General features: G+C 42.0%; 1 protein-coding gene across 2 annotated transcripts in view; it reads left to right on the top strand.

Moving 5' to 3' along the window:
- VPS13B (vacuolar protein sorting 13 homolog B) overlaps positions 1–24,435 on the top strand; it is an 877,527-nt gene that overhangs the window by 804,838 nt on the left and 48,254 nt on the right. For both annotated transcript variants that reach the window (XM_059723846.1, XM_006263597.4), the window contains 3 exons: positions 2,282–2,443; positions 18,717–18,872; positions 21,223–21,486. In XM_059723846.1, coding sequence (XP_059579829.1) covers positions 2,282–2,443; positions 18,717–18,872; positions 21,223–21,486 — 582 coding nt within the window. The remainder of the gene's footprint in view (positions 1–2,281; positions 2,444–18,716; positions 18,873–21,222; positions 21,487–24,435) is intronic.

The raw sequence follows: 24,435 nt of genomic DNA, 5'->3' as shown, positions 1-24,435 counted from the left end.
CGGCATAATTCAGAGAAATTCATGAGAAGCAAAGGGCCAGGTATTAAAAGTTAGGTGCCTAGTTACACACCTAATTTGTTCTCAGGAGCCGTATAATTTTGTATACAAATGCACCTAACTAGTAATTTTCATATTCAGTTACATTATTTTAGTCACAGTAGGGACCAAATTCAGCACCCCTAGTTTCAACTGAATTCCCACTGAAATTCAGTGAAAGCCATGAACCCACATTCAGGAGTGCAACTGGACACAACTGTGAGTGTAAATTAGGCACAAATCTAACTTTAAACATCTGACCCACAGTGTTTCTCATAACAATGTGACTGTAGCAGGTACCAGTAGTATGTGTGATCAGAGAGCTCCCCATGAAATACTTGGCCCTCTTCCTTGTTCTTTAGTGATTCCAAGCTGTTGTCCAAGAACCCAGGAAGCTTGTGAATATACACGTAGGAGGCACTAGCTGCTGGGCATGAAGAAACTGTGCTGGAGCTAGGCAACTGGAAGCTGCACTCACATTGTTGCTGCTGTTTCTTCCTGCCCCCAGCTTTCCAGCTACAGCACTGCTGCAACTTCCAGCCAGTGGGAACTAAGCTGAGGCGGGGCAACTTCCAGCTGTGCCCACATTGCAGCCAGGAAGCTGTGGGGGTGAGAAGGGAAACGGAGAAGGCAGGAAGAAGTAGCTGCAGTTTCTTGATTCCGTGCTCAAGCTTGATGCTTCGCCAGCTGGACACAATGTCTGTGCTGCAACCAGGAAGTGGAGGGTGGGGAGAAGTGTCAGCAGTGCAGGCGCAGCTCCTCTCTGGCTGGAAGCTGTGCCCTTGCCCCAGCTGGGGACCTAGGGCTGGGAAGAAGCAGTGGTGAAATGGGCACAGCTTCCAACTGCTTGTCCCTGGCACGGGAGCAGGCAAACCCCCCTCACTACTGACATGTCACCAAAGCCACCCAGCCCACACTGGCCTGGGGCTGGGTTGTTCTGGCACACAGCTTGTAAAGATTATTGGCCCCTGACTTAATGAACGAAAGGCTAAAAGGAATGCTTAATAAGCATCACCTTATTTCAGTTGAGTGAAAAAGGTAGTTCCAATTCAGACCTTGGGCTTCAGGATCTCGCTAACTGAAAGTTCACCTTGGGATGGGCACTCTGGCTCCCATCAATTGAAACCTCTACCAGAGAAATATGCCATAATTTGGCATCATTTTAAGAGTCAAGAAGGCTACATGAGGGAATGGGAAGGCTGTTGCATCTAACAGGAGTGCTGGCTCATTGCATTCCTCACTCAGCTTCCCTTGGCAGGATCCTATGTGGGCCCCGAGCACACTTTTCAGTTGCTCCATCTGATAAACCTGTCCAGGGGGGACAGTGGCAGCATTACCACTAACCCTGCCTTGGCACTGAATGCCTCTTCTCTGTAGGGAATTGAAGTTTGTGCCTGCAGAAGGGAAGCCCTGTGGCCTCGGTAATTTATAGTGACTGTCATGTAACCCATTGTGCAAATAGAAGAACTGATGGAAAGATGCCCAGAATGCTTTTTCCACTGCTGTGATACCTTAGAACAGAAGTGAAAAGGAGCCAGATAGAACGTTTGAGGGAGGGACTGCTACGAAGAAAGGAAAGTATTTCTAAAAAGTTAAAATGCTCTTTTGAAAATGCATTAGACAGTTTAGTATTTTGCCCTTTGGGCTATTAAAATGCACTATGTATTTTCAAACTAACCTTGTGGATTTTTTAAACTACTCCCTGAGTTGCGGCTTCTTCTGTCCTGCCACTTTTAAGTGTTGCACCATAAGAAAAGAAAGCCTTCAGGGAGGAAAGATTTGCTCCAGAATGATCCGCAGCAGCATTTCAAAGCAGAAGAAACAGGTGGGAAGGAGGATGTGGGCCCTGATGGCCTCACAGATCTGTTGTCAGGAAGCTAGAGTACTGCTATATATTCAGCCTCCAGTGCCCTGTCTGCGGCAGATAATATGTTGTTTCCAACATATGTTAATTTATTTTCCTTTAGTCATTTTTAAAAGTTATGAGATTTAATTTTTCTTTCAGCTTTAGATATTTATGATTTACATTAGAGGAACATAAATCCAAATATATTCTTGGGATATACTTTTTAGAACCTGCACTATTTTGTACTTATGCTGGATGTACAGAATACTTCATAACCAAAGCTAAGGACAGAAGACTTTATAGTGTTTCTGTGTTGTAACAATAGCCACTGGGCAGACAGCTGCCAAACATCTTGCAATTAATCTGATGCTTGTTGGCTTTCATTTCTTTTTCTTTCAGAACCAATGCCCTGAGGCAGAGGAGTTGGTCTTCAGCCATATTGTGATCTGTAATGACACACAGGAGACACTGCGGTTTGGCCAGGTGGATACTGATGAAAATATTTTGCTGGCTAGTCTCCACAGTCACCAGTACAGCTGGCGCTCTCACAAGTCCCCACAGGTACATCAGGAACAGCCTTACAAATGCAGCAATTGTTAAAGTTGGCTGGTGTTTTTCTTCATTGATTTTTCATTTTCATTTATGTGCTTAGCTATCTTTAGCTTTTTAGCTCCTTTAGGAGTCAGATGCTGTCACTGCATCAGACGAAAGATAAACAAAGAGATGAGGAAACACAGAGGTTTAGATATTAAAAAAAGTTTACAACTGCACATGCACATACCCTTTCTCTCCCAACCCTATTGTCACTTCTTCATGTGATAGACACTGGAGGTGGTTGGAAATTTTTCAGTGAATCATGTTTTCATCAAAAAGAATGCCAGTGCATTGACACTAAAACTCTTTGCATAAAAACAGTCATTTGGGATAGATGCCCAACTCAAAACATTTTGGGGAAAAAAGTTTGGAAATTGTTAAAACATCCATTTTGACATTTTAGGACCACATAGTTTCAGTTTTCCAAATCAAAATGAATTTTTATTTTAAAATTATAATAAGCATATGATGCTGAGATAGATTTTAAAAGGTTTGCAATCAAAACTATCAGCATGAAATGTTTTGATTGATCCTTTTATTTTTTTCAATTAAAAAAATTGACTTTTCATCTTGCTTCAAGATGGAAAAATCTTTCTATATGTCAATCATATGCATGTGACAGTAAAACCATTCCCTATCTGTCTCCACACACATCCCATTCTCAGAAGACTGCACGCTGCTAATAGCCCAATTCTCCTCTGTTTGTTAGTCAGCAGTCCTGAAGCCAGACACTTGGGTAAGGATTTTTATCGGAACCTAAAGAAAATTCAGTCTGAGTTGGGTGCTTTCATGTGTTAGAAAAGGACAATGTTTAAAGACCAGTTATAATTAATATCTATGGTCAGGCTCATAACTGACAAGGTACACGCTGAAAGCAGGATTTGTTTGCTGATACCTTTTATTGGACCAACTATATTGCTGAATAGATGATATACAAGTCTGAATTGGACATATAAGCTGGAATCAACTGGATGGAGTTCAGTGATGATAAATGCAAGGTGACAATGAAAGACACAGTATTGGGAAGAATAGTCAACAACACAAATACAAAATGGGTGACAACTGGCTGGATGGGAGCACTGCAGAGAAGGATCTAGGAGTCTTGGTGGATTATAGATTTTGCATGAATCTGTCATGTGACAGCTGCACAAAAGGTGAACGCAGTTTTGGGCTACATCAATTTAAAATTTAAAATAAGTGGATACAAGAGGTGATATTCTGTTTTTACTCAGCATTGGTTAGGCTTTATTTCAAGTATTGGGTGCATTTCTGGGCTCCATGTTTTTAAAAACGACTTGGAGAAATTATAACGGGTCTTTTTTACCATATGGTAAAATTCCTTCATGATTCCAAATATGGCGATCGGTCTGACCCTGAGTGAAGGGACAAGGCCTTCTAGCCAGAAACCTCTGGCTTTGGTCCCAGCAGAAGTATTGGCATACCCCAGTCAAAGTCCCTGGCTCTAGCCAACAACTAATGCCTCTTGGAAGGCTTAAGAACACCCTGACACATGTAGCAGAAAAGGGAGGAGGCAGTGGGGGCAATCAGCAAAGCCCAGAAGCATGGGAAATACCCATGGTAGAACATAGGCATAGCTATGCCTAGATCATTCCCAATCAGTGGCTGTCCAAACTCTTCTTAAACAACTGCAATGATGGAGAGTCCACGACTTCCATAGGCAGTGTATTCTACTGCCATACTGTTCTAACACTGAAGAATTTTGTTCTGAATATCCAATCTTAAACTTACTTTACTCCAATTTCAAGCCATTGGTCTGCACCCTCCTCTCTACAGCCAGAGAGAAAAGGTGTTTTCCCTCTTTTTTACAGCAGCCCTTCATGTCTTTGAAGACTGCTGTCATGTCCTCTCTTAAGTGCCTTTTCCACAACATGCCTAGCTTTTTCAGCCTCTCCTCATTGATTGCACATTTTGAGTTGTTTGCATAGTTTTAGGATTAGGTTAGACACAGACTTGTACAAGATGGTTTTCAGGCACAAAATATCCTCAGGTATTTTTAAAGGCATTAGCAAACAAATCATGGGAGTTCCTGGACCACCATAGCTACCACACTACTAAAAGGCTTATGCTGATCAGAAAACAGGTGAAAGTGGCACATTTATTGTAACTTGCATTAGTGTAGCATTTGGTGGGTGTGTAAAATAACTGTATCTTTCAGTAACTTGGTAATCTGGGTGGACCAAATTCAGCCAAAGAGTAAACTGTTGTTGTTAAGGTTAAATCTGGCCTCAAGAATGTTGGAGATCGTATAGGCATGCATTAGGGAGATAGACATTATGTTAATACGGGTTTGTCTGAAGCCCAGCAAGGGAGAAGATGTTATAAAAACATTGTTTGCTGTTAAGAGTTAAGTGTGGTCCAGCCTTGCTTCTGCTCTAAAAACCAGCAGCAGAAATCTCATTATTAAATACACAGAATAAAAAAATAAAACAACTGAAACCTTTGAGACTTATAGAACTAATTTGAGATAGATAGATAAAATAAAGGAATAAAGTATTCAAGAGAAAAATAACACATTAGTTGGTGGATGACAGTACAATCCTCAGGTTCACATTGTGGATGTTCAACCAATGGAAATGGTCATAACAACTGGTTTTCTGACTGTTCTGTAGTCTGGTCAGGTCATTTTTAGGATTAGATTATTGATAAATATCCAGTAGTGTCAAGGTGGATCTAATGATCCCAAAAAGCAATGGGGCCAATAGTAGTCATCACAGGGAAGATTGCTCCTTCTAGTGTAACCATCCTACAATCCAGTTGCCTCTTTTAAAGAGCCACAGATATAGTCCAGAAGTAGGTTCCACTGTCATCCTGTTAAAATCAATCAGATAAAACATTATGAAAATTTAATCTTTGAACAGTTCATCTCATTTCTAGAATATATCAGATAATTGTCATGTCTACCAGGAAACTGGAAGACCCTTTACTGTAGTTCTTTAACCTAAACGTCCATGTGTTACCAGTCTTTTCATCTTTAGCTTGAGCTTATATAATAGTTTGAGTTGCTATTTTGTTACCTTGCAAGACTGACTTTCTCTCTAACCCTCCTTTTACTGTCACTGTACATGACCAAAAAGGCTAAGAAGGATCAATTCTAGCCTGCTGTTCTGGTGGAGAGCACACTGTGGAGGCTCAGTATGAGCATGTTTTGCTGTAAATGATTTTGTAAGTAAGACATAAAGATTTCCTTTCAACACCAGGGGGAGTTGGCAGTCTGGCCCTGGCGGTGGGTTGCAAAGACTGCTTCCTGATTGGTTCCCCATATTATTATGCTTCATTTGATTGGGTAAATGTAATTTTGTAATAATTTTGTTGCAAGTGTAGCTGACTGTGTCTGGAGGGAGAAAGAATAAGACTTGGAGAGAGCTGGGTGGAGAAAGGGTAATCCTGGGGGTGACAGAGAGCTGGGGAAACAGGTTAGTCCCAGAGAGCTCAGAGTGGAATCCAAGCAAGGACAGAAGAAACTGTAGCAGCATAATAAAGACTATGTGGACCTGAGTAGTCAGCTGTGCTATTTGAGATGTCAGTACTCTAATCTCTCTTCCCATTTTGAAGAAGAAAGCATACACCCCTTCCCAGCAGCTGACCAAAAAGAAGGAGCTTTCCAGAGGAGTGTTACAGGTCCCCAAAGAAACCAGAGACTGAGAAGAATCAGGGTCTCAAAGGCAGAGGCTTGCCTTTTGAAAAGCTACACCAGGAGAGGGAAACAAAGTAAGGCTTCTTGTGGAGTCCTAAGGCAGACTTTCCCCTGAAAGGAGCATAATCCTGTGACACTATATACCTTCCTTTGCCTTCTGTAGCAGAAGCCAGAGGTTTCTTGCCTTTGTTTTTGATTTAAACCATGAAACACAAAGTAACATTATAAAAATAGTTTTCCTAATTGGCCTATATGCAAGCTATTTTTGTGATAACAAAATGTGTTTGGACAGTAAGGCCAACAGAAAAGTAGGAAGGTCAAGTCCTTTGGAGCCAATAGGAGTTTTGCCGTTGTCTGAGAATGGGATTGGGTTCAAAGTGGGGAACTTCTGGCTATGTACTTTGGTCGCAGAGTCAATACCTACAAACTGCTGTAAGCCTTCACATTTTGGGTTTTTTCACATTAATATTACAATAGTTTCCAGAAACCCTGTCGAAGATCAGGGATGTGTTTTGCCAAGGGACATACAAACTCACATAGGCTTGATCTCTTTCAAAACTCCATTTAGTTTGTAATGGAAGCTCCAGATATGCCCATTGATTTTAGTGATGCAATTTGCAGGGGACATAATTTGGAAGACGCAGATAGGGATCAGGCAACAGTATCCTGAGGTGCAACTCACATTCTGTCTCTGTACCTTAGCATAAGATCTGTGCTTAAGTGAGCTGACTACATCTAAGGAAAGAAAAATGGGTGACTGGTAAGAGGAAATGAATAGAAGGAAAAAGCAGACCAAGAATACAGCTAGAAAGATCTGCGGAAAAAGCGGCAATCCCATAAACTCTGAGTTGGTTTGCATCAGGATTAAAATGTAAACATTATACGGTGGGAGCACCCAATTTTATAGCCTCTGTAGACTTCCTGGATTGATCTGATGCTAGATGGCCGGATGATCATGAATCTGTCCTTGACCCTTGGAATGGTTTTCAGAAGTATTACTGTTCTGTTAACGTTTTACATTGGCTTTCCCATGATGATAAGCTTAGAGACTGAAAAAGAACATTGAGGCAGCATCACAGAACACATAAAAGCAAAGTCTTCCCACTTGCTGTTGAATTACAAGCTACTTTTCATTACAAAGGTCAAAGAACCTTGGCATCCAAATGTAAGGCCAGTGCATTTGGCTAATTTTAAGTAGGGATCACTGTTAATGCCATGTACTTTAGAAAGGTTCATCTGGACTCTCAACAGCAAACTACTTTGTAATTTTAGATCTATATTTATTAAAATATATTTAATAAAGCTATATTTATTAAAAGTATTACAAATGTCATCATGGAAAGTGTGATATTAATGTGAATGTTTTTTCTAATGAAAACAGCAACTCAATTACATCCTCGTTTTGTACCTATGGTATTGCGGAACTTTTCTAATTGTTTCCATGCTGAACTGGATAGTGAATAGCTCATCATCTAGAGGTCAGGACAATGCCCAAGAATGGACAAGCCCTGTGAGTGTCAGATTCATGGAATGCTAAATGACTTCATAGTTATGAAATTATTTCATTTCTCATGATAATTCCTGACTTGCCAAGTTAGTGAATTTTAAGAACTCTGAGAGCAGATTGTAAGATAAATGTGAAATAATCCATACTTTTGGAGTCAGGGACTTCCCTCCAGGCATTAGTTCATACTTGACTTACTTGACTTACACTTGGGGATAAAATGAGTTAGGACAAGGTCTTAGATACCACATTCTCTTACTGGGAAAGAAAACCAACTTGCACAACTGTGGCTGGCTCATATTTCTTGTTACACAGGCACTAAGAAGCAGCGGTTGCCATAAAATACTTTATTTAACCTTTGCAAAATGTTTTTTTAGTATGGCAAGGCAGTTCAGTTAAATGAAAACAAATAGTTTGAAAGGGTTGTGTTTCTTTTGCATTCATATCAATTAAGTTCTCAATTTTTCTTATGCTAATTAAAATTAGGGAGAGAAGTTGTAATTGCCTAATCAAGATATTTAACAAAAAATAAGTAAGTTTCTAACACATTGTTTATGGTAGTCTTTCATTAAAATATTTTCATTTTGTTCTAGATGATTTTTACAGTATGCATGATGCCACCTTGGGGGTATATTTAGAACATATTTAACCTGTAAAATTAAAAAAGAAAAGTCCCAGTGCATAGCTATAGCATTTCATTTAATCAGTTACTGAGTTATAACCTTCAAAATGTGTGGCCTTCGCAAATTAGGATCCTTATCTGAAAGTATCTGCATCTCTTTTCTTTCCTCACCATCATGTCATCTCCCAATCTAACCCTTCTATGTTTCAGTCATCCTGACTGTTCCTTTTACCTTCCTTTCAACTTATTCTTCAACTCCTACAAGTCTCTTCTAATTTGGTTAACATTTAATTGCTGAGTCTTAGATATGCCGTTCTTCCAACCAGTTATTTTCTACAAATGTTTTGAATGTTACCAGTATTCAAGTCATCTCCAAGTATATTGTCCCTCTCCAACTTAAAGGAAATCCAGGACTTGTCATATGGAGCTGTCAGAAATCCTAGCAAAGTTTGCCAGACCTTGTCTGTTTTAAATGTGTATTTTAATGGAAGTAAGAAATCTGTCAGACATCAGTAAAAGTAATGAATATCAGAATATCAGTCCTGTGTTTTATACACTGAACTGGCTCCTAGTCTGTTACCAGATCTGCTTCAAGGTCCTTATCTTGATGTTCTAGTTGCTTTGTGGCATAGACCTTAATTATGTCAGAAGTCATCTTTGTCTCCAAGGCAGCCATGTACCAAAGGGAATTGGTGCATATAGGATTTGAAGTAAAACTGTTAAATGAAGGGGAATCAGATCTTAGAATCATAGAAAATTAGGGTTGGAAGGGACCTGAGGAGGTCATTTAATCCAACCCTCTGCTCAAAGCAGAACCATTCCCATCTTCTCAGCAAGTGGCTTATGGTTTCAGAATTATATGTAGTTCAAGATAAAACACAAATCAAGGATCTTGCCAGGGATCACAGTAAATTTAAAGCCCATCTAGTAATGTTAGATTCTCCTGAATATGCTCTCTGGAGAATATTTGTTTGTAAAACAGCACCAAAAAATCCTGTAATATACCTTCTCTCTGTTTTTTCTAATGTTTGCTACAGTCCAACTTCTATGGAATTCTGTATTAAACAAATGAGCAGGAAGGTGATTTTTACCTGGCCCAATTTGAATTTGAGGGCTATTCATCAATCCCTAGTATCAGCTCCTTAGTATCATTTAACTTTAACCACCTTTTTACACTTGACACTTCTTTTATCAGTTTCCCTTATTATTAATCTATGCTAGATAAAATAGGTCATATTTTATTATTAATTACAGTTGTTGAAACCTACTGAAATTCACTGAATCAGCAGAATCACACTGTTAGTGTAATTACAGTCAGACTATGCTCTTTATCTTCCTCCTTGTTCCCAACCCATGTTTGGATTTTTTTTCTTCTTTCTTATTTCAAATTCAAGCTGCAGCACATTCAGACTCTCTTGATGTTTGTCTGTAATTCCAGTCATTTAAAAAAAAACCTGCAACAGCTGAGACAGCCCCCTTCCCCAAACCCTGGTGATTAATGGCTGCTATAAGTGTGGATTTCTATTTAAACACTGAAAATACAATATATTTATGTGGTATTTCACAGAGAGAAAAAAACAGTCTCTGTTGTAAAGAGTTTACAATCTAACACACCAATCATATATATATTCACACACACACACGTGTGTGTGTGTGTGTGTGTGTATTTAAATTGAATTAGCACATGAGTAACTGCATGTGAATAGTCTCATTGACTTTAGTCACACTACTCACACCATGCAGATTCTGGCGTAAATTTGAGAAATAGATAGTATGTATAGGAAGAACAGGTAGTATGGGACAGGGTGAAATGCTGTTTAAAGGAATTCAATTTTAAGGAGAGATTTTTTAAAAAGAAAGGATACTTGGTACACTGTAAAAGAGAGGTTGTTTCAGGTATTAGGAGAAACATGAGAGGTTTTTATGGTATACAAAGTGTAAGAAAACAAAGGCAACAATAAAGGAAGAAGAGGTGGCAGCACGAAGCAGTGTTAGTGGGAGTAGATGGGTATAACATGAAATGTGGGCACAATTTTGTAGCACCTTGGAAATGATGATGAAGTGTTTGGATTTGTGGAAAAGGCAAGCAGCCAGTGAGGGGATGACATGTCCATAGAAGTAGAAGAGCCAGCATGGCTGAAAAGTCTTTAGGTATTTACACAGGGAGATTACTAATAGTAGAGAGATTTTTGATCTGGCAGGAAGAGGCATAACAAGATTTACCAAGTGTAACTGGTTATTAGAATCACACTAAGTAGAACACTTTTGGATTCTGTTAAACAGGTCAAAATAAAGAGAATAAAATAAAAAGCCTGTACATTTTAGGTACAATATTGTAGTGTTCTCATGCGTTACTATAAAATGTAAGCAGTGAATCTATAGTAAACTTTAAACAATGAGCTTACAATAGCAATGTAGCTGTGTAGTAAACATGTATGTGCCTGGGCAGTGTGAACTAAACGTTATTCTAATAGCTGGCAAAAAAAAGGTTGTACACAAAAACTGTGGTTTCAGTTTTTGATTTAAATAAGTTGGCTGATTCTGTTCAGTAGATTCTAATAAAAGCTAGGCTAGGTTCAGACATTCAAAAAGCCTAAGGCAGAATCAATCTAAGTTACAGTTTTCTATAAGCAGCTTAGTTTAGATCAGTAGCAAACAGAGTACACATTCGCCCTTTGGTGGGGGTGGCAAATCTTAGACCTGGTTCCACCATTTTTAATCCAGTCTGTGTGTGCTGAACTTCTGTTCTGCTATTGGCATAGGCCAGTGTTATGTGCTGACTTCTGTTCTTTTACAGGCAAACACTGGTTTCCAATCACTTATACCAGTACAAGTGTAATGTCTGTACCTGGCGCTACAGAATACATAGAGTGTACAGTGCTTTTGGCATTAGGTTTCAGGGTTTTGATTCTGTTTCTGATTCTTTTAAACAAAATTTAAATAATCAGCAGACACTGAAGCTAGATGAATTCTAAATGGAAATGATAAGTTTGGGGGGGGAGGAGGAGTTAAGGGAGTAATTAACCATTGGAACAATTTGCCTTGGGAACTGCTCTATTGACCATCAAGTGAAGTCTTTAAATAAAAATTAAATGTCATGGTAAAAGATTGTACGTGAGTTACAGGTTTGACGCTGGAATCCTAGAGTGGGAAATCCATGCCTACATGATGCAGTGAGTAAGACTAGATGGTAAAAATAATCCCTTCTTGTCTTAATATCCCTGAATCTGTGAAAAAGGAGGAAATTACAATTATCCAGGCCAGGGCTGTCCCACTGATGGCCCACAGGGGATTAATGTACAGCCCCATGGCTCCTACCTAGTCACCACTTCCACTATTGCTCTAGCTGCTGCTGCAGCTAGGGTATCTAGACCCTCCCTCACTCTCTCAGCTCTTGCTTCCTGCTTCTGCTCCAGGTGATGGGGTGACACAGCTCACAGCAACAGAAGAGCCCACAGCACAGCAAGGGAGCTGAGGTGGTAGCCACTCGGGCTGTGCAAAGCTTTGGTAAACAATTTGATTTGGAGGAGATTCGGCCCGATTCAGCGACCAAATCTCTGGATCTGAATCAAACCGGGAAACCAATTAAAAGGTCTGAATTGAATCGGAAGCCTCCAAATCAATTTGGAAAAGATCTGGTGCCTCTTCGGAGATTCGGCCATAGACTAAACAGGCAGCAGTCCTCATCACGCTGGACGTAGCTGCCTTCAGCTGGAAAGTCTGTTGTGGTGGGCGGAGTGGGGAGGGGAGGGAAGGGGCATGGGGGAGGCAGGGATTGGGGTTGGGGCTGTGAGAAGCTGCCCAGCTGGGGTGGGGGGGTGCAGGACTCTGGGAGGAAGACAGGGGGGTGCGGGATACAGGCGTGGCAGTGCTGGGAGTGGGGGCTATGCCCTGCTACCGCTTGCCCAGCTGGGGTGGGGGGGCAAAATGCATGGCTCGCTCCAAGCGGAAGGGGGAAAGCGGCAGCAAGTCATAGCCCCTGCTCCCAGTGCTGCCACGCTTGCATCCTGCATCCCCCCACCCTGACTGGGCAAGCAGCAGCAGTGCCCGCATCCTGCACCCCGCACCCCCCCACCCAGGCTGGGAAAGTGGCAGCAGGGCACAGCCCCTGCTGTCTGTGCTGCTGCAGCTGCCATGCTGCATCAGCACTGGGAGCGGGGGCTCTGCCCTGACACCGCTTGCCCAGCCGGAGTTGGGGGGGAGGCCATGATGCAGGCCTGGCTTGCTCCAGGCAGAAGGGGGCAAGTGGCAGCAGGGCATAGCCCCTGCTCCCAGCACTGCCCTGCCTACATCCCCCCTCCCCTCCCCGCCCCAGCTGGGCAAGCAGTGGGCTATGCTGCTTGCCCCCTTCCGCCCAGAGCGAGCCATGTTTGCATCACGCCTCCCTCCCCCCCACTGGAGCTGGGCAAGCAGTGGCAGGACATAGCCCCCGCTCCGAGCATTGCCATGCCCACGTCCTGCCATCCTCCCCACCCCAGCTGGGCAAGCAGCAGCAGGGTATAGCCCCTGCTTCAAGCACTGCTGCACCCACATCCCCCACCTCCTCCCCGCATCCCACGCCCCCTGCCCCAGCTGGGCACCTTGCCCCAGCCCCAGGCCCAATCTGTCCCTCTCCCACACCCCTTTCCTCCCCACTCTGCCCACCACAACAGACTTACCAGCTGGAGGCAGCTGTGTCCAGCGTAGGGAGGACTACTGCCTGTTTCGTCTACGGCCAAATCTCCAAAGCGGCACCAAATCTTCAGATCCGATTCAGCCGAATCAAATTGGGACAGTGATTTGAATCTCTGAATCGAATCACTGTGCCTCTGAATCATCTGAATCTGAAGCGAATACTTACCACTTCACACAGGCCTGGTAGCCAACTGTCCAAATGGTGCAATGGCTGCCCACGTGCGTAGTGTAGCTCTGTATGGGGGGGGGAAGGGGGATCCATAAGTGGTATTCAGTGGCTATCCCTATACATGGTGCAGTGTTGTGGGGCGTGGGGAAGCATGTGGCCTGGAGGGTCTAAGGCTTGCACTACTGCAGCCCCCCAACTGTTTAGAAGTTGGACAGTCCTGAATCCAGACAAGTATAATGACAAATCCTGATTTTTAGCTGTGGCAATCAAAAGAATGCGTTGGACCTTGAAGTCTTCTAATTCACATGGCAGCATTGAATATTGAACTTTAATTGTTAGGCAGGTTAGCAGTTTATTTATTTCTTTTAATTTATTTAACACTAGAATTAATTTGGAGCTACTTTCCTTTTGTTCTTTTAAAATAGTGTGTCCAAAACAGTTCTTTTGCTAGAATTTTTTTAAAAGGTAACTATAGATTTGGATAGACTTTCATTTAGACTGTCATCCTCCTTCCCCATAGAAAAGAAAAAAACTAAAGCCAAAATTCAATTCATGCTTCTTCTCCAACAGGATAATAATTCATCATTTATTTATTCCAAATTGACATTCTTTCAGGTATTAGGTTATGTTCCATAAAGTGTAAGAGTATATACAGTACTCTGTGGGTTCAAATGTATAGAAATTGTGACTTCAAACATCAGTCATTATCTGGAAATTTTCCTGCTTAATTGTTTAGGGATGTTACAGATTCTCTGAACAACCTTTGGTACTTAATATAATCCTCCCCAGGCCACTTACAGAGCAACAGGAGGCAAAATAAAGCTTTATTTTATTTTTACACTTTTAAGTAGTGTGAAATGTATTGTCATTTCCCCTTGGGACTCCACATTCTAGTTTGATGATTTAATTAAATTATGTGTAATTGGCTTTCCAAATAATATTTTGAATAGATAAGGATTTTTATTGCCCATGAAATATGTGGATTATCATAATTGTGGATCATCATAATTTTGTTACTATTTCTTGCTCCCAACACTCTTCCGGTCTAGAACATTTAAACTAAATTGTACTAGTGATGTACAGGACTACTTTGTAGGCAGTGTGGAAAACACAGAATGCCTCTTGGAGCTCCACAAGACGTAAGAAAAAGTGTATCTGGGTGAAACAACCCTTGGGAAAGATCTGCAGATGCTCAACTGAGAAATTTGAAGGAGAAAGGCCCATGGCTTCTTTTCTCCCCGTCTCTGTTTTGGTGGTTTGCACCATCAGTGGTGGTAACAGGATAGCCACATGTACAATTAAAAATAAAAGAAGAAATCTTGGTCAGAATAAGACTTCAAATTGTTTCTATGACTGCCATGTTTCTTTGTTCACTGCTTGCTTTGCTATTATTATTATGGTTTTACAGTTGGTGAGCTGGGTGTTGTAAAACATGGAAAAGAAAGATGGCAACCTTCCTCTTGCTTTAGTTTTTCAGTAAAAATTCCTTTTCCTTTAACTTCCAATGCTAAGCTCTCCTCTCACTCTGCACTTTTCTCCTGCTGCTCCATACAACTTTTATTTAACAGCACCACATTTCATTGTGAACCTCTAACCAAGCTCTTCTGTCCAGTATCTCTTCATCCTTCTCTCTATCTCACCTAGTAGAAGTCAAAAAATGTCTTTTCCACTTCTCAAGATTGACTCACAATATCTGTCTTCAAGAACAGACAGTGAACCAAGATATCTTTCAAAAGCAAGTTTAGTTAGTTAACATAATACAGTAAAAGCTGTGTTAGCCAGCATTCTACTATCCGGAATACTCTATTTACCAGAGTTTCTGCCCAGATGGACACAGGAGGAAGCGTTTGCACGCAGCAGCAGCCACCACCACCCACCATCCTGTGCTGCTGCTGCTCCACATGCAGCCAGTGCCACCCCCACCTCCACCCTGCTCCGCAAGGGTTTTCAAAAAGGTTGAAAACCCCTGTCTCAGATAACCAGAATTTTTAGATACCTTGCTCCCCACTTACCCCACTCATGCCAGTTAACCAGCTTTTACTGTAATAGGGAGAAAGAGTTTAACCTGGTTGATTCTGCAAACTATACAGAAGTCAAGATTAAAAATCTTAAAGTCCCTGGATTACAAGTATAAAATGTGCATAGTTACATATCTGGAAGTATTAGTCAAGGCAAAACCTCTATGCCTTATCAGGTGACACTACCCATTCTTATGCATCTCCTTCATTACTCACTGAAAACGTGAACACATGTAAACTGGAAGAGAAAAAAAAATCAGTAAAGAGAAGAAAGTTTCAGGCAGTTTGAGAGAGACCCCTTGGAGCCCCATCTTTTAAGATTTTGGTGAAAACAGAATAAAGTCCATAGAGTTTTGATAGGTGGTTTCACCTTCCTTATGTCAATTTATTCTTCTGGCATGGCGCTGATGTGGAGGGAAATGCTGCTTTCTCTGTTCCTTTAACCCCGTACCAGTCCCCTTCATCTTACTCTGTTTACCCAGTGCCAGTTTCATTCACTTCCAGAGAATCAGCCAGTAATGGCCACAGTGTAATCCAGTATAGTTCAGTCAAAACAACATATTCCCTAATAGAGAGAAAGTACAGAAAATAAATTAATGGTATGTACATACCCATCTTAATAAATACAATAAAAATATTTCTAGATAGGTTGTATTTGAAAATTTAGAGACAACTACAGGGTTTTAAAGCAAACATAAGTCATTCAGGCTATTAATAAGCCATGAGTACAAATATGTTCAGTAAACTTAAAATAAAATATGCAGGTCAGTTCATATTGTCCATAAAATTCTCAAATATTTTATATGTTTTGAGAGGAAGAAGTGTCTAATGTAATCACTAGGATATTATACCAATGTGTACACTTAATCTTTTTGTGGACTGTAATCAAATGCATGTATAGTAAATCCTTGTGATGCAAAGAAGATTACTAAGTCAACATTTTGAGAACTAATGACAACTACATGAAAGCTGATAATCACCAACATTCAGTGGGTGAACAAGCTGTTTAAACAGCGTGGGAGCCATCCTACATTTGAGGTTATATGCAAATGCTAATTATCAATTACTTCTTTATATGTGACATCTATTTTTGGCTTGCTGAGTATTTTGAATACATTCTAGCTGGGACTGACCCCCTAGTATCTCATTATTTTCTTGTCATCTCCCGTGACTAGTCTTTCCAAAGTAAACAGCTTTCTTGTTTCTTTTAATTTTCATATGTGCCGAGCTGTCTTCCCAGCTGCTGCCATAAGAAACTGAAATGGTTCCAGCCACTCCAGTTGTTTTCCTTTTTGTGTAACTAATATTTAAACATCACACTGTTAGAGCTATTGTGCCATAAAGCACACTTTCCCTGAAGGTACTTGCGCGCGCGCGCGTGTGTGTGTGTGTGTCTGTGTGTGTAAAAATGTTTACCATTAAGCCTGTTTCTAACATAAAGTAATTTGAATAGGAATATGAGTGCAACAGTCATCACTCGAGCAATTCCAAAGCCACCCACTGTGGCTTTTGAAAGTTTTTGTTTTGTGTGTAATCTTGTGCTGAGAACACCACAAATTGCAAACAGGCTCCTAAGTTGTAAAGTCCTAGAAGTGACTGCTTCTTAAAAACACAGGAAAAGCATAATATCCAGACACTCAGTCCATCACCCTTGACCCAATAGATTCACTATCTCCTTTTATTTTTTTAAAAACATGCAAGACTTAATACTCACAACTTCTATTTTTCATTAGTGTAGTAATCATAGTGTGTGCTTGATCCTGTTTCCAGTTAATTAAACTAATTAATGACAGATGCCCAAATACAGAGTAAAATTCAGGCTGGAACAGAGGGTTCCCACATGGTCTATACGTATTAAGTGTTTTGGTCCTTTGTAAGATATGAATTTTACCCAGAATTTTTATTGTTTTGATCCCATCTATATCAATACAGATTCTTAGTTTTAAATAGCAATAAAATATTAAGGGCTAAGCAGCTAGATCCTCAGTTGGTGTAAATTGATGCAGCTTCTTTGACTGAAGTGGAGCTATAATCAGTTATTGAACCTGGCTTACTCCTCTGCGGGTTAGGGATAGGTGCACCTTGTGTCACAGGATCAAACACCCCTTTTGAGGTGAATGGGAAAGTTCTTCCTTGGGACTCCTCCAAAAAGCAGCCTTAATTGGTCTTCCTCTCCTGAAGGAGCCCCTGAAGCCAGCCCTGTTGTAGGTTCTTGAGGAGCAAGCCTCTGCTCTGAGACCCTGGCACTTCCCAGACCCTGGCTTCCCAGTGATCCATAGCACCCCCACCTGTGAGCTCCTCTTAGTCACCTCCTTTTTCTTCTTTAAAGAGGAGGGGTCCCAAACAGCGCAATATCTGCTCCAAAACAGACAGACTGTATTGGGCCATTTCAGTTGCTGCTTTCCTCACTTGGCCTTTACTCAGTCCTCCCTGGGACCATTTCTTTACTCCCTGTCCACCTTGGGACTTTTCTCCCTGTCCATCCTGGGACCTTCTCCCAGTTCTGCTGTGGGATGTTCTTTCTCTGTCCAGCTCTCTCAGAACCTCGCTCCTAAGGCCCAGTCAGTCATGCTTGCAAGAAAACAGTTACAATACTGTAGTAACATGATGACAACACTCACCCAGAACAATGAAACACATAATCATGAGAATCCAATGAAGGGGCAGTATCTGGGCCCTGCTGCCAGTCCCAGACTGCCATCTTCCCCTGGGGTGAAAAGGGCATATGGATATTGACTTAGAGAACTATTTACAAGAATTATTTACAGTAAAGCCTGCTTACACTGTGCTCCCGCACTGCCCCAAAATGTTCCGTACAAGAAATGTAAGCTCGAACCCAGCCACCTAGCCTCTTCTGTCAAATCTTGTGAGTAATGGATGAAAATAAAGAAAACTTTGGAACTGACTAAAGTCAAACTGAAAAAAGGCATTCAGAATAAGTGTGGTTATACATACAGGTTCACAATGGTGGAACAGTATATTTATAATGATGTAGTGTTGCAGTTAAATTTCTCTTTATGTGGACAAGATGGTACCTTAAACAAAAGTTATGACAAGAAGTAAGATGTATCTCGTTGTTAAGTACTGCATTTAAATGTGTATTCATTTAATACATTTATAAGCACAAATTGCAGACATACAGATTTGCTTTGTTTTGGGGAGGAAGGAAGGTAGAGGAAAAGAGGGTTGCAACTACTACTATCAAGGGAAAAATGTCCTGCATCTGAATTGTGGATCTGCTAATAACAAAGGAGGTGAATTTCTAAATCAGTTTCTTGTAACCTGCTCTTTAGTTTGTTGTTTCTTTTTAAAAGATTTTCATGCTAGATCTTTAGTGTTCGAGATCATTCTGCACTGTATATCATATAAAAATATATTTTGATAGTTCTGTAGTGCAATCAGACAGAGTATTACTTATGCTTTTTATATTGTTAACAAATCTAGAAACGGGTGAATTATTCAAGGATAATATGTTTGCCATTGGCATTTCTAAGGTTTACAAACAGAAGGATTTCCCAGCGTTGGAACTTGCATTCTAGTATGAGACTTTTTTTCCCCCCTCAGTTCTGAATTAAAGGAATGATTGTTTTCTTTCCAGCTGTTGCACATCTGCATTGAAGGCTGGGGAAACTGGCGGTGGTCTGAACCATTCTGTGTGGACAATGCAGGGACCTTTATCAGAACCATTCAGTACAAGGGCAGGACAGCTTCACTCATCATCAAGGTTCAGCAGCTCAGTGGAGTGCAGAAACAAGTAAGTGTGCTTAGAGGCACTCATAAGAGAATAATTTCTAATCTGAGTAATTTAGATTGTGATTTTTACATAAATAGTGCATGATCAATTTTAATTTTTCTTTTTAATGACAGTAGTATCCATTTTATAATGAGCCTAGCAGGACTTAATGACACACTTTCAGGAGTTTTTGTAACTGTGCTATAAGAATTCACTCTGGTATGAATCTTGGCACAAAAAAACCTCAATTCTCAGCACATTTTTTATGCATTTTGTAAAACATCTCTTTGCGTGTTTTATGATTTCTAACAGCACAAAGTTATAAAGTTTCTGCTGCATTTTTGTGCTTTTGAAAAGCAGAAATGGATTTTGGTTTTGAAAAGGCACTGCTTATGCTTTTATAAGAGAGAGTGAGTCAGGTCCTTATTCAGATAAAAGAAGGGAAATAAAGAACTTAACCAAATAACAATTTGGAAATGAACTACTGTGCACTGACTTTCCCCATCACGTGTTAAAATCAGTTTCTGTAATAATATTATAATAGCTCTGCATAAATTGGCAGGACCCAGGGCATGTGGTGGACATAACATATTCAGCCCATAGATGTGGGAAAGCACCCTGTGTTGCTCAACAGTAATTCATCTGGTCACAGAGCAGTTTTCCCTGGCTCCATTGGGAGCCCTGATGTCTTTGCTGGATGAATAACAGCTGTGATGTGCACTCTTGATGATGAAAAGCAAACCAGGATAACACCGTAGTAACATCTTTATGTAGGTATGACTATTGACATAATGCTGCATTGTATCCTTAAAACAGTGCAGAAGAAGCCAAAATAGTTTCTTGTAAACTGTAATTTATTTTTTCAGAAAACAACAATTATTTGGTCAATTTTTAGATAGCTATGTTTAAAATGTACAGTGTTGATGCCGCTTTAGCTTGTAAGCTTACACATGTCCTCATAGCCTGTGAGCTTTTGTTTTTATTCTGAAAGCTTATTGCAGTGTTCATATGGGGTTTGGAATTGAATGGTAAGCTTTAAAACTATAAACACACTGCAAAGACGTGATTGTTTATACAGTGAACTCTAGATAACTATTAGGATATGTAGTTTCAGTATGGCCCTTGAAAAGTATTTTTGTTTGCATCCAAGGGGCTGTAACACTAGAATTCTATAGTGATGACACCACATACTAAGAGTATTGCAATATTTTGAGACATCAGGGGAAAGCAAGGACAGAGTTATAACCACAACAAATAATTCCCCAAACTGTAAAGTTCAATATATGTGAACCATATATACCTAACACCATACAGGCCATTTTCTTAATTTTTATACACTGTTCATTTCAAACTCATAAATTATTTGTGCATTTTTGGGGGCATCTTAAAGTCTTTGTTTCTTTGAAATTTTCCTTGTATTTGGCCAGTCAAAACAGTATTTTTCTGCATAAATCAGCTAGAATATCTAAAGCACTCACTCTACACACACTACTTTCTGAAATGCTCAGGGAAAAAATGCTTATTTCTTTCAGTATAAAAGTTCATTTGAAACTGGAGTGTCAAACTCATCCAGCCTCATGGGCTGGACGAACATTCCTGAGCCAGTCTGTGGGCCAGACCAGGACCACCCCCTACTCTCCTCCAACCTGCAGAGCCAAATCCAGCTTGTGCCAGATTGGCACAAAGTACATGCCAATCCCAGGGACTGTGCGCTGCCTGCAACATGCAAGCATGACCTGGCACTGTAGACAGCACAGAGGGCTAGTCCAAGGCACTGCATGCAGGCCATGCACTGGACCCCCTTTACCACATGCAGTGCTGAGTCCAGCCCATACCCAAAAAGCCCTGGAGGTGGTACATGCTGTCCATAGCAGGTAGGGCTGAGCTAGTTATGTGTACTGCACACAACATGGGAAACTAGTATGGAGCATGCACTTTATACAACTCCCTCCTGACCAAGTCACTGCAATGGAGCAACAATCCTGCCTTAAATCAGTCCCACACACCACGCGGAGCATGCACTACCCCAGACCTCACTGTGCACATGGGCCACTGTGCACAGGGTGTGGGGCTGAACTTGGCACTGCATACAAATCCAGGGTGTGGGCTGCATATAGTGGGCAGGGCTGGGGCTAGCACATGGGGTCAATCCAGAGACCCATGGGCTGAATTATATAGCTTCATGGGCAAGAACTAGCCCGTGGATTGTATATATGCCACCCCTGATATAATATTATCCAAGAACATTTAAGAGTAAGGCAATACTTAAGATGTTTAAAAAATTAGTCCTTTGAAGGGTGCCATTGAGAATAAGGTTTTTTTTCCTTTCTATAAACTGGTTCTGTGCAAATTGTCTGTTTTTGCATTTTAGATCATAATCTGTGGAAGACAAATAGTCTGTAGTTACCTGTCTGAAAGCATTGAACTTAAAATGGTTCAGCACTACATTGGTCAGGATGGACAAGCAGTTGTTAAAGAACATATTGACTGCCTCGCAGCCAAACAGAAGCTACCTTCCTACATTTTAGAAAACAGTGAGCTGACAGAGTTGAGTGTGAAAGCTAAAGGAGATGAAGACTGGTCAAGAGATGTATGTCTTGGTTCTAAACAAACAGAACATAGCATTGTTATCCAGGTAAGAAGTGAACATAGATGTCTAAATATGCTATTTAAAAATGTCCATGAGTGTTGGCCATATAGATCCTTGATACTGTAGAACCTGCTTAATTCACAATAGCAGGTCACTGAGTAAAGGATGAGCTATGCAGTCCTTTTACTTCTAAGGAGGCACTTTTTCACTCAGCTACAGTACAGCTGCAGTCCTTTGCAGCTGTTTGTTGAGACTATATGGCTAGGGACAGACATTACACATAAACCAGTTAAGTGGTCAGAAACTGGTTTAAACCTGTAACAGAACAGATGTTCAGTGCACAAAAACCAGTTTGAAAATGGCTGAAACCAGTTTGAGATAAACCTGGTTGAATGTAGTATCAGACTTATCCGATTTGGCTCAAACCAGTTTATGCAGTGTCTGTACCACACTCCTTGCTGGTTTCATAGAATCATAGAAGTAGAGTCGGAAGGGACCTTGTAGATCTTCAGGTCCGACCCCCTGCCTGGGCAGGAGAAAAACTGGGCTCAAATGACCCCAGCCAGGTAGGCATCAAGCTGTTCTTAAAGACCCCCAGAGTAGGAGCCAGCACCACTTCCCTTGGAAGTTGGTTCCAGATCATAGCCACCCTAACTGTGAAGTATTTTTTACGGATGTCTAATCTAAACCTACTCTCCAACAACTTGTGACCATTATTCCTTGTTATCCTGGGGGACGCTAGGGGAAACAAGGTCTCCCCCAAACCCTTCTGGTCCCCTCTAGTGAGTTTGTAGATGGTCACCAGGTCCCCCCTCAGCCTTCTCTTGTGAAGGCTGAACAGGTTCAGGTCCCGTAGCCTCTCATTGTAGGGTCTGCCCTGCTGTCCCCAGATCATGCAGGTGGCCCTCCTCTGGACCCTCTCAATGCTGTCCACATCCCTCTTGAAGTGGGGTGCCCAGAACTGGACACAGTACTCCAGCTGTGGCCTGACCAGTGTTGTGTAGAGGGGGAGGATCACCTCCTTGGCCCTACTTGAGATGCACCTGTGGATGTACGATAAGGTCTGGTTAGCCCTGCCGACCGTGACCTCACATTGTCGGCCCATGTTCATCTTGGAATCAGTGATGACTCCAAGGCTGTCTGCCTCCATGCTCTCAATAAGGGAGTTTCCCATCTTATAAATGTGCTGCCGGTTACTACTGCCCAAGTGCAGCACCCTACACTTGTCAGTATTGAAACGCATCCTGTTTTTGTTAGCGCACCCTTGCAACCTATCCAGGTCTTTCTGCAGTCTTCCCCTCCCTGCTAACATGCTCACCTCACCCCAAATTTTGGTATCATCAGCAAATTTGAACAGGTTGCTTTTCACCCCATTGTCCAAATCGCTGATAAAGAAATTGAACACTGCAGGCCCAAGGACCGAGCCCTGGGGGACTCCGCTGCCCACTTCCCCCGAGGTCAAATATGACCCATTCACCACCACCCTCTGACTATGACCCTTCAGCCAATTCGCAATCCGTCTGACCATGTAGGCATCGATGCCACAGTCACCTAGTTTTTTAATGAGGATGGGATGGTCGACAGTGTCAAAGGCCTTGCTGAAGTCCAGAAAGACTACATCCACGGCGACACCTGCATCCAATGCTTTTGTGACCTGATAGTAAAAGGTTTAAATTAAACCAGACTCCTCCAGCATCCCAGCATGCTCTCTGGTCTGGATGGGGCACTCTGCTCCACAGCAGAGCTGGCCCTTCCCATCTGCTCCCTGGCTGGAGCTCCAGCAAAGACTGCAGGCACAGCAGGGTCTGCCTGGCTTCCCCCCTGCCTTACCTGCCCCTTGCTGCTGAAGCAAGGATCCCTCCTGAACTCCCACAGCACAAACCCCAGCCCCATGGACTCTAGGCATGTGGTATGCTAGCTAATGTTGAGAGGTGTCTGTGTGTATATGTCTCCAATTTCACTGGTGCAGGCAGACAGAACAGTGATGGCTTAGGGCTTTTTGGAGCTAATCAACAGGTCAGCTGGCAAGCTATTTAAAAAGAGTTTGAACTAATGGAGAGAGGCTGTTGTTTTGCTAATGGGGTGATAAACACTGTTATCAGCTCCCTGCTGGTTTGCTTGCTTTTCAGTTTGCTGCAGACAGTATAAAGAAGCAGGGAGAGGAAGATTGAAAAGCTCCATATCATCCAGATGCATGAACTGCATACACCCCTTACCTCAGAGTGCTAGTGGAGTGGGGTGCTGGGGTCTGGCAACACTCCCGCCCCTTGGGCAGCTAGCGGGGAAAAGCCTGGGATGGTGCAAGCAGTCCTTCCTAATCAGAGGTCCTGCTGGGGCCTGGCCATGTACCCCTTAGCTCAGCAGTTTGGAAGGGAAGGGAGGGCTGCTCTAGCATCCCCTGGCTTCTAGCCTGAGCCACTGCAGGCATGTGCCTGAATTTTCTCAGTCCAGAAACAATGTCTGTCTGCTTACAGTGCTGTTCAGCCTAGCTAGGTTAGACTAACCTGCAAAAATTGAATCAATTCAGGCTCAGGCTTTTTGAATGTCTGTCCCTAGCCTCAGTGCACATAAATCAGTTTCAAAATGGCCAAAACCAGTTTGAGATAAACTTAGTTAAATGTAGTATCAGACATAACTGATTTGGCTCAAACCAGTTTATACCTTGTCTGTCCCATACCCCTTTCTGGTTTAAGTTAAATGAGACTCCTCCAGTGTCCTGGTATACTCTCTGGGCTGGGCAGGGCTGTCTGCTCCAACCACGGGGCTGACCCCACCCCTCTGCTCTCTAGCCAGAGCAGGGACCAGCCCTAGCAGAGACAATAAGGGCATGGCTCCATTAAAGCTAGGTGGGAAGGAAAGGGGTTAATTCTTCCCTCCTTGCCCCCCCTCCCCCACTGCAGCCAGGGTCTGCCTGTTTGCCAGGGAGCAGAGGGGATGGGGCTGCAGCAGTGGCTCCTGTGGCTGGCTGACCCTGGCTGCAGGGCAGAAGGGACA

The sequence above is a fragment of the Alligator mississippiensis genome, chromosome 3 (genome assembly GCF_030867095.1).
Source record: "Alligator mississippiensis isolate rAllMis1 chromosome 3, rAllMis1, whole genome shotgun sequence".
Lineage (NCBI taxonomy): Eukaryota > Metazoa > Chordata > Crocodylia > Alligatoridae > Alligator > Alligator mississippiensis.
Note: the sequence above shows the minus strand (reverse complement) of the source record. Positions and strands in the feature narration are given on the sequence as shown.